General features: G+C 44.9%; 1 protein-coding gene across 5 annotated transcripts in view; it reads left to right on the forward strand.

The window, feature by feature from the left end:
• Nucleotides 1-14,065, forward strand: part of GLT1D1 (glycosyltransferase 1 domain containing 1) — a 137,388-nt gene that overhangs the window by 69,381 nt on the left and 53,942 nt on the right. For 4 of the 5 annotated variants that reach the window (XM_063694492.1, XM_004054154.5, XM_063694493.1 and 1 more), the window contains 2 exons: nt 6,657-6,752; nt 7,403-7,452. The exons of the other annotated variant lie outside the window; for it this stretch is intronic. In XM_063694492.1, coding sequence (XP_063550562.1) covers nt 6,657-6,752; nt 7,403-7,452 — 146 coding nt within the window. The remainder of the gene's footprint in view (nt 1-6,656; nt 6,753-7,402; nt 7,453-14,065) is intronic. 5 annotated transcript variants of the gene reach the window in all.

Raw genomic sequence — 14,065 nt, forward strand, 5'->3', positions numbered from 1 at the left:
GGCATGGTTGTAATTTTTTCACACGATATTGACAATAGCTATTCTGATTGGAAGATAGATGTGTAGACATCAAATTAGTTACCTGGTCTTTGAGTTTTTCTGTGCATTTCTAGATACATTTTAAATGTGATGATTCCATGTTCTATGAGTTTTGCCTTTAAATTTCAATAACCAACACATCTAAAGTCATGATTCCTTTCAGGCTATCAAACCTAAAACGTATGAAAGCTTAAATTGACTGGGTAACTCCTTCCTGTTTTTCTGATTTCTGTTTTATTGTATTTCTAGTTTTATTGCTTATTTCTCTCTCTCTCTTTCTCTCTCCATCTCTATCTCTATCTCTCTGTCAACTCTATTTGTATTTCTATAATGGAAACTCAAATTTGCCTAACTCAGATTGTAGCACTTTTCTTCCTCAGGCTAGTCCTAGGAAAACTCACTTGTTTTTTGTATGGAAAACTAGTGTTAGTAGAAGCCTTTATTCTTGCATAGCCCCCAGATCAGCTTTTTCAGCTATAATTTAGTAAGTCTAATGTGTTCGACTGAAGTACTTTTTTTTTGTAATAACAAGTGAAAAATAATGAAGAGCGTGTCCTGGCGCAGTGGCTCATGCCTGTAATCCCAGCACTTCGGGAGGCCGAGGCAGCGGATCACTTGAGGTCAGGAGTTCAAGACCAGCTTGACCAACATGGTGAAATCCTGTCTCTTAAAAATACAAAAATTAGCCAGGTGTGGTGGTGCATGTCTGTAATCCCAGCTACTTGGGAGGCTGAGATAGGAGAATTGCTTGGACCTGGGAGGCGGAGGTTGCAGTGAGGTGAGATTGCGGCGTTGCACTCCAGCCTGGACAACAAGAGTGAAACTTTGTCTCAAAAAAAAAGAAAGAAAGAAAGAAAGAAAGAAAAAAGAAAATAATAAAGACAGCTTCTAGAATAGAATACAGGGCATAGAAACTGCCTCAACGTGGATTGAGTTTCTGTTCCTGAGCCCGCTGATGACTCATACTTGGGAGATTAAGCAACGTGGAGTGTAGCTGTTGGCAGCAATATGCCAGATCGTGAAAACAACACATTTTGTTTTGAAGATAAAAATACCGTTCTCCAGGAAATGGTTCTATCGGAAAGACATTTGTTAAGTGACGAGTTCAAATCTTGACTCATGGATAACCTAGATATTAGAGGAAAAGCAAAGGTAATAAAAATAAGTTTGGCATTAAAAGGAGGAGACAAAATTTACTAAAAAAATTAGTCAGGTATGTGCCTTGTCTCTGAGCATCAGCAAGCCAACCTTATTTAATAGTTCTTTGTTAAAAGCTAAGAATTTATACCACCTTAAAGCTGTCAGGGGCTTTAGGGAGCCTGAAGTGTAATTCATCAGAGTTGATGCTTACGTGTGATAAGCCTGAGCCCTGGAACACTTGATCAGGATTTTTCCTCTATAATCTTTATTTTTGGTGAATGATATTTTGGTATGTGGAAAGTGCACATAAGCTACTCAAATCCAAATGCTGTCTCTTTCTTTTAGTTTTTTTTTTTTTTTAACCTAGAGTAAGACAAGTCTATAGCCCTTTATTCTATCATTTCCTAATTTAGTTTCCTATATTCCCATTACACTTAATCTCCAACCCAGGAAGAAGATGAGGGGAGAGGAAAGGAATATAGGATTCACTCCATCTCCCTGCAGCGTCTTGCAGGTCAGGGGTCTCATAATGAATTGAGTAAGTTAGGGACCAGCACTTTTAAACATTGAAGTGAAATCAAATAGAAAACATCGAAGTGGCTTGCATGTAGTCAGCCTAAAGTATGTTTTCAATCATATATAAACTCTATGTATGTGTATGTGTGTATTTATATATCTCATGTGACTGAGTTGCAACATAATATGTTTATCTTACAATATGTCATAGTCAAAAAACTCTGAAAATCAATATTGTATCTTATGGATTATTCTCTTCTCAGGGCCATCTTTCCAAGGGATCCCAGGACAGGGGTAGTTGGAGGGCCACTTTTTTACAGCCTGCGTGACCAAAATGCCAATGCGTCTTCAGAGCCTCGAGTTCTCAGTAGCTAAGTGTGTCAGCGTAAAGGAACAACATAGGTTTCCAGCACTCATACTTCTCACATAGCAAAAATGAAGAATTAAACAGAGTCTCTTCATCTTGACGTCACCTGCGTTCTTCACACAGTGCTTTCAATACCATCTCTGGATGCCATCTTTGTAGATTGTTTGTTTGTTTGACATTTACTTTTTTTTTTTTTTCCAATTCGGTAATACTGATTCTTGACTTTCCCCCTCTTTTTGGTACCTTTGTGATTCTCCTCGTACCTTCCTTCTTTCCCTCTTCCTCCTTCTGTGTATATGAATAGATATTCCATGCACATCAAGAATATGGGGGAAGTGATGTTGCTCCCTTCTCAGTGTGTCACATATGGATGTGTACAGCATCAGCTTGTCCCAATACTGGAGATCTTTTTGTGACTATGTAAACTCTGTGTGTGTGTGTGTGTGTGTGTACACACCAGCCATGTGTGCTGGGCTAAGGCTTCCTCCCTTAGTTAAGCTGGTATCCCCTGGTTTCTCCGTGTACTGTACAGGTATTATATTTCCTTTGTAATTAATAAGTAATTTTTGAGAGGGTGCTCTTAATCTCTATCCTCATCAAACTTTCACTTGCAAATTTTAGCATTCATTAGTGGCTTTTGCCTAGTAATGTAGGCTTGGACTGTTTCTCCTACCTGACCTCTCAATCTTGAAAAGTTTTCTCCATTTTTAACAATCATTTATTAAAATGAATAGCTTGACTCTTGACCTCATATTCAAATGCCTAACCTCAAATTCTTCTGACCTACAATTCAAATTCTGCATGTAGCGTCTAGCTTAGACTTTTGGTCAAACAAGGACTCACTAAGGTTTGCATTTCTAAAGTTAGCTTCAGGATACTTAGAATATTAAGGAAAGGGCCAGGTGCGGTGGCTCATGCCTGTAATCCCAGCGTTTTGGGAGGATGAAGCCAGTGGATCACCTGAGGTCAGGAGTTTGAGCCCAGCCTGGCCAACATGGTGGAACCTCATCTGTACCAAAAATACCAAAAAGAGCTGGTCATGATGGCCTATGCCTGTAGTCTCAGCTACTTGGGGAGCTGAGGCAGGAGAATTGCCTGAACCCAGCAGGGAGAGGTTGCAGTGAGCCGAGAACTCACCACTGCACTCCAGCCTGGGCTACAGGCTGAGACTCCATCTCAAAAAAAGAAAAAAAAAAAAAAAAAAGAGTATTAAGGAAATATTAAAAACTCTACATATTCAATGAAAATTGACAATGGAGATTGTCAGCGGCTTATTCAGAGGCTGTGACAATTTTCCAAGGCTTTTCTAAGAGCGACATCTCGATCTTAACATTTCAGTAAGATTTGCTCCCGTTAGGTATTAATTTTTTGAAGCTTTTGTGATTGTGTTACAGTGATGTCGCCATAAGTCATTATATTCACACTAGTTGTATTCTTGTTCAAGATTTGGAATAGCATAGAGAAAATGAAAGTGCTTGAATTAAATAATGGACGAATGCCTGTGCTGGGAAAGAAAACCTTGAACCTGCATAATTTTATGGCCAATTATACAGGTTATAAATGCTGAAGTTTTAGGTCGGCTTGTGTTAAATATATTAGCAATTTCCATTGCATGTGTCGTGTACTGAGCTGTAATAAGCCACCGCAGGATGCACCACCTGCTCCCATTTGTTCTGTGGTGGGGGGTTTGGACCTTCTAATGCCTCCAAAGTCTTTGCTAATAAGGCTCAGCTTTTTCCTGTATCTGCAGATGTCTTGGTCTGGATCCCTCACTTTTTTTTCTTTTCTTTTTTTTTTTGAGATGGAGTCTCACTCTGTTACCCAGGCTGGGAGTGCAGTGCACCTTCTCTGCTTACTGCAACCTCCGCCTCCCGGGTTTAAGCGATTCTCCTGCCTCAGCCTCCCCAGTAGCTGGGATTACAAGTGCCTGCTACCACACCCAGCTAATTTTTGTATTTTTAGTAGAGACGGGATTTCGCCACGTTGGTCAGGCTGGTCTCGAACTCCTGACCTCAGGTGATCTGCCCTCCCGCCTCCCACAATGTTGGGATTACAGGCATGAGCCACTGCGTCTGGCCAGGATCCCTCACTTTAGAGAGCAGATGCACTATAAGAATTTGGACTGTGAAGCAAATGTGTCTAAATTTACGCCTCTTTTTCAGAAACTTTTATTACAAAATTAAACATATTTTCTCATTAAAAAAAAATGCACCAGCTGAAAGCAGCCACCCCTGCATTTCTCCTGATATTGGGGTTTGGCCCTGTGAGGGCTGCTTCATGTGTGTCCGTTGGGCTCACTTGGACACTTACAGACGGCTCAACCCTCACTGGGTCCTGCATGAGCTCATAATGTGTCCAGGGCCTCATGCAGCCAGGAGTCTCCAGACTAAAGCCTCATTCTTGGCCTGGAGCAGTGGCTCAAGCCTGTAATCCTAACACTTTGGGAGGCCAAGATGGGCGGATCACTTGAGGTCAGGAGTTCGAGACCAGCCTGGCCAACATGGCGAAACCCCATCTCCACTAAAAATACAAAAAGTAGCTCGGGGTGGTGGTGTGTGCCTGTAATCCCAGCTACTTGGGATGCTGAGGGATGAGAATTGCTTGAACCAGGGAGGTGGAGGTTGCACTGAGCCGAGATCGTGCTGCTGCACTCCAGCATAGTTGACAGAGGGAGACTTGGTCTCAAAAAAAAAAAAAAAGAAGAAGAAAAAGCCTCTTTTTATTTATTTATTTATTTTTTTGAGACATCTTGCTCTGTCACCCAGACTAGAGTGCAGTGACCTTGGCTCACTGCAACCTCCACCTCCCAGGTTCAAGTGATTCTCCTGCCTCAGCCTCCTGAATTGCTGGGATTACAGGCCCCTGCCACCATGCCCAGTTAATTTTTGTATTTTTGGTAGAGATGGGGTTTCACCATCTTGGCCTGGCTGGTGTTGAACTCCTGACCTCAAGTGATCCTGGTGAGCCACCATGCCCAGCCAAAAAGCCTCATTCTTAAGAATGAGAACAGAAGTCGCAGGGCCAGATTAGAGGGTACCGGTGTGAACGGGGCAGTGGGGAGAGTGGGAAGCACAAAGTCTTCTCCCGCCCAGGCTTGGAAATCACATATGGCCACTGCCACTGACTGCCATTGGAAGTCCCAGGCCAGCCCAGGGTCTTGGGGTACAGTGATCTGTTCCACTTCAGATGGGAAGGGCTGCAAAGACTGTGGCCATCCACCACAAGTAGTCTTAGTGACAGCTTCCAACCTGGGAAACAATGCTGCTTCTTTCTTTTCTTCATAAATAAACTGTTTTTTGTTTTTTTTTACTTTTTCCATATTTATTGAGGTACAATTAACGAAATTATATGTATCTGAGGTGTACAATGTGATGGTTTGGTATCTGTATACATTTTCTTTTATATACCTATGGACATGTGTTTATCTTTTCTTCAACTTTTATTTTAAGTTCTGGGTATATGTGCAGGATGTGCAGGTTTATTACATAGGTTAACAATGTGCCATGGTGGTTTGCTACACAGATTATCCAATCACTTAGGTGTTAAGCCCAAGCATCCATTAGCTATTCTTCCTGATGCTCTCCCTCCTGCGACCCCAACCCTCCGACAGGCCCCAGTGTGTCCTTCCCCCCTGTGTCCATGTGCTCTCATCATTCAGCTCCCACTGATAAGTGAGAACATTCGGTTTTTAGTTTTCTCTGCCTGCATTAGTTTGCTGAGGATAATGGCTCCCAACTCTATCCATGTCCCTGCAAATGACATGATCTTGTTCCTTTTTATGGCTGCATAGTATTCCATGGTGTATATGTACCATGTTTTCTTGATCCAGTCCATCATTGATGGGCGTTTGGGTTGATTCCAGGACATGCATTCATTTAGGTGTGTGGATCTCTCTATGCATATATGAGTTCATGAGGACATTAATATATAAACCATTTTTCTAGTTTCATCAAGACATTATTCTTCCTATCTAGAATTGCATCTAAATCTTTTCTAGAACGTCTGACTCCTATTTCAGTCATAGTTGAGTCAGTTCCCCCTTGCCTCATCCTTTTTCTTTGCAGCAGAGGTGAAGTTGCATTTTACAGCCTGAGCTCAGCTCCATTTTTCCCACCAGAAATCATTAGTTTACAGCAAGGAAATTAATATAAAAGTAAGAGTAGGGGCGGGGCGTGGTGGCTCACGCCTGTAATCCCAGCACTTTGGGAGCCCAAGGCGGGCAGATCACCTGAGGTCAGAGTTTGAGACCAACCTGGCCAACATGGTGAAACCCCATGTCTACTAAAAATACAAAAATTAGCCAGGCGTAGTGGTGCATGCCTATAATCCCAGCTACTCAGGAGGCTGAGGCAGGAGAATCGCTTGAACCTGGGAGGCGGAGGTTGCAGTGAGCCGAGCCGAGATTGCACCACTGCACTCAGCCTGGACAACAGAGCAAGACTCTGTCTCGAAAAATAATAATAATAATAATAAGAGTAGGAGCAGCTGGCCTCGAAGTCAGAGGCCTCCACTTCTGAATGCATCTGTGATGTCATTGCTACTGCGGCATCCAGAGCCCTCCCCACTGAAAACATTCTGAACTCTTCTCTTACAGAGATTAACCAAAGTGCTGATAATTTGCACATATTTCTTCTGATATGTGGACTTCGACAAGTTAAGGATCCTCTCTATCTGGTGGACGCATTTTCAGGTGTGTTTGCTGGCTACCTTCCTCCACTGTTTATAGAATTCCGTGTGGGCGCCCATCTCAGCATTTCTCTCTTCAGGGCCCTGAGTTTTCTTTCCTCATTCTTTGCACATGAGCAGAACTGTTTCTAGATTGCTACTTTGGAAAAGAACAGAAAAATAATGCATGGGATCAGCAGCTCTTTGGAGGAATTTCTGTTTAGTTTTCCACTGTCCTGTGCCCTCAGGTTCTGAGAAAATCATAAAAATAGCAAATAATGATAGGACTAAAATAATTTTACCTGAAAAGATTTCACACATGCCGATCTGTGTGATGCATTTGTAGTTTTGGTTATTGTTTAAGGTAATCTATATAGTCGTGGTATATTCCAAAGTCCACATTGAATTTGGGTGATATTGGAGACTAGTCCTAGTTATCCAGTAAATTAGAAATCTGGACAATGGATAATATTGTAGAAATTCACTTAAAATCATAAAATGTCAAATACAGAAATTCTAAATAAATATAATTTAAATTGCCTAATATTATGAATGAAAGCCAAATGATATGAAATAATTTATGTTATTGAGAAATTTATATTGAAGTTAGTTGTGCTTGCAGCTGTGACTTAAACCCATTTGAAGTGTTTTTTTGTCTTCTTTTTTCTTCCCAAGCCTGGCATCAGGAGGAGCCCAATGTGCACCTGGTGATTGTGGGTCCTGAAGTAAGTTGATGTGCAGTAAACACTTATCTCATCTCTGTTTTCCTCTATATACTTTTTATGTATTTTCTACAATCAGTTTACATTGCTCTTCTTTATTTTTTTGAGACGGAGTCTTGCTCTGTCCCCCAGGCTGGAGTGCAGTGGCATGATCTCGGCTCACTGCAACCTCTACCTCCCGGGTTCACGCCATTCTCCTGCCTTAGCCTCCCAAATAGCTGGGACTACAGGTGCCCACCACCACGCCCGGCTAACTTTTTGTATTTTTAGTAGAGACAGGGTTTCACCGTGTTAGCCAGGATGGTCTCCATCTCCTGACCTTGTGATCCGCCCGCCTCGGCCTCCCAAAGTGCTGGGATTACAGGCATGAGCCACCGCGCCCGGCCTACATTGCTCTTCTAACCAAGTGGAGTTTTCCTCTTTTTAAGTAAATGAAGTCAATTTGCCTCTTAAAAATGAAAACTAGACCAAGGTTAAAGATCATTACAACGGCAATGAATCTTGACGACTAATTTATTGCTACAAAGGATAACTAATAACTTCTACGGAAATACAGAGGAGTCCGGCTGGGCGCACTGGCTCACGCCTGTAATCCCGGCAACTTCAGGAGGCTGAGGCGGGCAGATCACCTGAGGGCAGGAGTCGGAGACCAGCCTGGACAACATGGTGAAACCCCCATCTCTATTAAAAATACAAAATTTAGCCGGGCATCATGGTGGGTGCCTATAATCCCAGCTACTCAGGAGGCTGAGGCAGGAGAATCGCTTGAACCCGAGAGGTGGAAGCTGCAGTGAGCCAAGGTCGCATCGCTGTACTCCAGCCTGGCCGAGAGAGCAAGACTCTGTCTCAAAAAAAAAAAAACAAAAAAGAAAAGAAAAAAAGAAAAGAAATACATAGGAGTCCTATAAAAAGAAAATTAAAGTTATATAAAGTGAAAATTAGTCTAATTTGGTGCATAAGGCAAATATTATGTGTGATCCAAATTGTCTTTGAAATTTCCTTAAATTGCTCAACAAACTTGGCACGGTTCCTTCCACCCAGCATCAGATGGCAGGTGACACCTTTGGGAGCCTTGTTGTGTGGAAAATGAGTATCTGTAAATCCAAGAAACACGCTGGGATGGGAGACGTTCTTACCCGACCATGGTGGCCGTGACCGAGGGATGGAGCCCCTGGGAGCCACTTGCAGATGCCGCCTCCCATTCCATGGGGACTCTGGGATATTCACTCGTCCCTCACCAGATCAGGACCAAACACGTGCTGTGTTCCACGCCGGTCCTAATAGAAGTCCCAAGGGCTTAGGATTCATAGAATCTGTGGCTGCACTGGTCATCTCATGAGAATGAGCTCGTCTTTACTCCAAGCGGTTTGGAAAACAGAATACACCTAGTGTTTCCAGCCAGACAGGGTGGACCGCTGCCAGTGACAGCTCCGCGTCTTCGTGGGGGTTTTTTTTTTTCTTTCTTTTTGAGATGGAGTTTCGCTCCTGTCACCCAGGCTAGAGTACAATGGTGTGATCTCGGCTCACTGCAACCTCTGCCTCCTGGGTTCAAATGATTCTCCAGCCTCAGTCTTCCTAGCAGCTGGGATTACAGGCGCCTGCCACCACACCTGGCTAATTTTTGTATTTTTAGTAGGGACGGGAGTTTTACCATGTTGGCCAGGCTGGTCTCAAACTCCCGACCTCAGGTGATCCACCTGCCTCGACCTCCCAAAGTGCTGGGATTCCAGGCGTGAGCCACCGCACCCGGCCTCTTTGTGGGGTTTTTGTTCCAGGGTTGCTGCTATGGGCTGAGTGTGTGCATCCCTCCAGATTCCTATGTTGAAACCTGTTCCCCAGTGTGAGGGTATTAGGAGATGGGGCCTTTGGGGGTGATTCAGGCATGAGGGCAGATTTGTGCCCATTAGGGAGGCCCCAGAGAGCTGCCTTGCCCCTTCCACCAAGCGAGGACCTGGCGAGCATCTGGATGGGAAGCAGGCCTCGCAGACACCCATCTTTCCCGCACCTCAATGTTGGCTTCCACCCTCTGGAACCATGAGCAGCACATTTCTGTTGTTTGTCAGCCTCTGCTTTATGGTATTTTGCGATAGCAGCTCACATGGACTAAGCTGCCTGGTCTGCAGCGTTAAATAAAGTCTGTGTGGCTGCACTGGTCATCTCATGAGAAAGAGCTTGCACTGACTCCAAGCAGTTTGGAAAACAAAACGCACTTAGCGTTTCCAGCCAGATGGGGTGTACCATTGGCAGTGATGACTCCGTTTCTTCGGGGGTGTTCTGTTTCCGGTCCCTAAAGCAGCAGTGTCCCTGAAAATCTGAGTGAAGCGAACTCTACACAACTGCCAGGCACCTTGTCTGTTTTGTGGTTCTTTCTTATATAGTTTTTTGTGGTTCCCTAGGGACCCAAAAAAGCATAACATGGGAGTTACAAGCTTTTCTCAGTATTTTCAAAGGCTTTTGGAAATATTTACCTGGAAAGGGCCACAAAAGGTATTAAAAATGTCAAGGGCTAGGCCAGGTGTGGTGGCTCAGGCCTGTAATCCCAGCACTTTGGAATGCCAAGAGGGGCGATCACCTGAGGTCAGGAGTTTGACACCAGCCTGGCCAACAAGGTGAAACCCCGTCTCTACTAAAAGTACAAAAATTAAAAATATAAAAATTAGCCAGGCATGGTGGCCTGCACCCGTAATCCCAGCTCCTCGGGAGGCTGAGGCATGAGAATCACTTGAACCTGGGAAGCGGAGGTTGCAGTGAGCCAAGATTGCACCACTGCACTCCAGCCTGGGTGACAGAGCAAGATTCTGTTTCAAAACAAACAAACAAATAAAAACATCAAGGGCTAGAATCTGTGTGACCACATTGAATACCATATGGAAGATAAATTACGCTTAAATGTGGCAGTTTGTTAACATACACCCACATATATGCATGCACACACACACTTTAAGTGCTAGCATTGTAGTAGTAACAAGATAATTCCCAGTGTGCTAATTCATGTTAAGTCCCATAGAGGTATGGTTATTATTATTACTTTTTAAAATTATCTTGTCATTTTTCTGAAGAACATTGAAAGAAAAACTTCTAGTTTGATGCTGAAATTCTGGCTAATCAAGAGAGAAGGCCTCAGACTGGGAGTCATGAGCAGGCAACAACAGTATCTAGAAGGCATTTAATAATGTGGTTTTCTTTTTCATTGTTTTCATTCTGATGATCACATCTCACGTATAGTGCTTGATACCGGCTTTCCAATTATGAAAATTGCCTTTCAAAATAAATTGACTTCACAAAAAGTATAAGCAGTGGTGCAGATGGCATGCAGATATGAAAAACGGTGCAAGTGCATGCGACTAGCCAAAGTTTGGGAAAGAGTTCTGTACAGCATTAGCGTGTGGCGTGGAAGAAATACTTAAAAAGAACCCCTGCTGGAGAAGATCATCCACAAACACTGAACTGACGATCATCTGGTCGCAATGTCTGGCTTTTTCTGGATCAGGAAGCTGGTACGGGGGGCAAACGCAGGGGCACACAGATAGCACTAGGTATGTGACAGAGCCCTCTTCCAGAGAAGTCAAGACTCTGGGCGTGTGTGAGCTGATTGCAGAGGCGGGAGAAGAGAGAGCTGCTAGAACAAAGGATGCTGCCTGGATTGATCTGTCCTCTTTAACTCAGCTGCCTGCCGGTGAGGGAGCAGGTGCCATTTGTTTCTTAATGGCTTCTTAAGTAATAGTCTTTTAGGAGAGACGCCGTTGTTGCTGCTGTTGTTTTCATATGAAGCAATCAGAAATGTTTTTCACCTCCTGGAGGAAATACATCTCTTCTACCACCCTTTTTTTTTTTTTTTAATGAGACGGAGTCTTGCTCTGCCGCCCAGGCTGGAGCGCAATGGCGTGATCTTGGCTCACAGCAACCTCCGCCTCATCGGTTCAAGCAATTCTCCTGCCTCAGACTCCTTAGTAGCCGGGACTACAGGCACATGCTACCACGCCTGGCTAATTTTTTGTATTTTCAGTAGAGATGGGGTTTTGCCATGTTGGCCAGGATGGTCTCAATCTCCTGACCTCGTGATCTGCCTGCCTCGGCCTCCCCAAATCCTGGGATTACAGGCTTAAGCCACTGCACCTGGCCACTTTTTAAATTTTTTTTTTTTTTTTTTTGAGATGGAGTCTCACTCTGCCACCCAGGCTGGAGTGCAGTGGTGCGATCTCGGCTCACTGCAACCTCCGCCTCCTGGGTTCAAGCGATTCTCCCGTCTCAGCCTCCTGAGTAGCTGGGATTACAAGTGCCTACCACTACGCCCGACAAATTTTGTATTTTTAGTAGAGACAGGGGTTTCACCATGTTGGCCAGGCTGGTCTCGAACTCCTGACCTCCGGTGATCCGCCCGCCTTGGCCTCCCAAAGTGCTGGGATTACAGGTGTAAGCCACTGCGCCCGGCCCCCTTCTACCACTTCTTTATGGAACACGGCACCTCCCCTCCAACTTTCGTTTGCCTGCTTCTGAAAGCACAGTGAGTGTAAAAAGTGTTTGTCTTCCCTCCTAAAGTGCCTGTTAGGAATCTTGTCCCTGCAGGGCCGGGAGCTGACTCTGCAGGAGAAGCCACAAGTCCAGAGGCCTCCTCTTTTTATTTGAAGGGGTGAATGAATGTGTGTGGTTTTTTTAATTAAAAATAATGTCAGTGAAATGCCTTTAGTTTTAAGTGCTGGGAACTAACTAAACACTGGGTTCATGTGAGGATATGTGCACGCGCACACACACACACACACACACACACACACACCCGTTGGCCTTGTATGTCCTACAAAATGCATCTCTGTATTTTCTTTGCTTTCCTAATTCTGGAAGGAGGTCATCGCGAAATGGGTTTGAGCAAGGATTGCCATGGCTTTGCCTGTTGAGGAGTTGACTGGGACTTGACATTGCAGGATTAGGGAACAGTCGGGGGCGTGGGGCTGCATGAAGGTGCTGCCGGCTCCTGGCCGCGATGGAAAGCCCGGTCTGGGGAAGCTTTAGCTCCTCCATGATTTCCAGAGATCCCCCCTCTCCATTTCCAAGCTAGTCCAACACATCTGTAACATACCTGATGACAACATACGTGGTAGGCAAGTATAGGTCCCAGATGAGTCCCCTAGAGCTCACACCCCAACTAGATCGCCGTCCCTGAAACCCCCATGTCCCCGTCTGGAGCTGCACGTCCAGCCCAGCACGTTAGTTGGCTTGGGTGGAGCAGAGAACACAAAGTAATGAGAGGAAAGGGTAGCTGGGAGAGGCAGCCCTGCCGCAGAGTGTCCGGGACCCTGGTGGGAAGGACTGTGGTCTGAGAGTTTTTTAAATTCATCGCCATAAATTATTAAGAATTCTAAAGCACCTCTTTCACGAGGCACTTTGCTATCTATAATTAAAGCAGTCCCAGGCAATGGAAAAGTGCACCCTTTGGTTATGGATTTGTTGTTTAAGCAAGCAGGTCATAAGCGCCAGGTTTGTGCCTGTTGACACGTAGCCCCGAGCTGTCCTGGGATTTGCTGAAACCGCGGCTTCCACATCCGATCGTGGTTTACAGTGAGGCCGCCGGTCTTCAGCCTCGGGGGGCCTTTAGCAGAAGCGAAGGCTCTGGGCACGACCCTAGTTTAAGATCCCTGCCTCGTCGAAGGTCTTTCATATCTAAGGGAAAAGCAACAGCCACCGCCACAGAACCTTGACGCCATCTCAGTGGATGAAATAATTTGAGTTTCTACGTTTCTAAGGTCTCACTGAGTCTAACAAATTACAGGCCCCTTCCAACAACTTATGTGCTTCTTGATTCCCCCCGTCCCACCGAAGCCTCACAGAACGCGGCCTCTGGGCACGTGTTTCAGTGCCTCGTGCGCAGATAGGCTGGTGTCTTCGCTCGTTGTTTGTTTTTTAACTGTAAGCAGGAAACCAGTCCTCTCCGGGAGAGAGAGCTTTTTAGGAAGTGGGGAGCCCTGTTTCCTAAAAGCCCTGTTTATCAGTGTCCATGTGTCAATGCTTTACCAAGGCCAGTTTCCAGTTCCTCAGCCGACGTCACTGAACGCAGGGTGGGGAAGCGATGCGGGTAGACGCAGGCGGCGCGCGTGCGCAGGCGGAGCCGATTCCCGCGCATTTCACACGGGAACCCGCCACAGGCGCACACGCATGCGCACGTCAGAAACAAGCTCTATTCAACAATACACTTTCTTCTACTTCATGCAGTTCATGCATTCTGATTTTTTAAAAACTGTCCCGGGCTGCCCTTTGTGATGATATGCTGTTCTATTCTACGCCATTTTGAGAAATGCTTGTTTTTATTTTACCCCAAAATTGATTTTATAATTTGCTACTTAGGGTGTAGTTTGAAAAGCTGTGACTTGGACGACCCCGGATGGAGGGTCTGTGTGTGGGTCCGTGGGTGTGTTGGACTCTGGTTAGGGCCAGTGCACTTGCTGCTTCCTTGGGGTGAAATTCTCTCTCTGCAGACCTCAGTCTGGCTCAGATGCCACCCTCTCAGACACCCTTCCCCTGACCACTTAACTGAAACTCCCTCTCTTCCATCATCATTATAACATTTCCAAACATCGACTACTTTTCAGAGTCAAACATTCAATTTAATTACACTTCTGAATAC

The sequence above is a fragment of the Gorilla gorilla genome, chromosome 10 (assembly GCF_029281585.2).
Source record: "Gorilla gorilla gorilla isolate KB3781 chromosome 10, NHGRI_mGorGor1-v2.1_pri, whole genome shotgun sequence".
Lineage (NCBI taxonomy): Eukaryota > Metazoa > Chordata > Mammalia > Primates > Hominidae > Gorilla > Gorilla gorilla.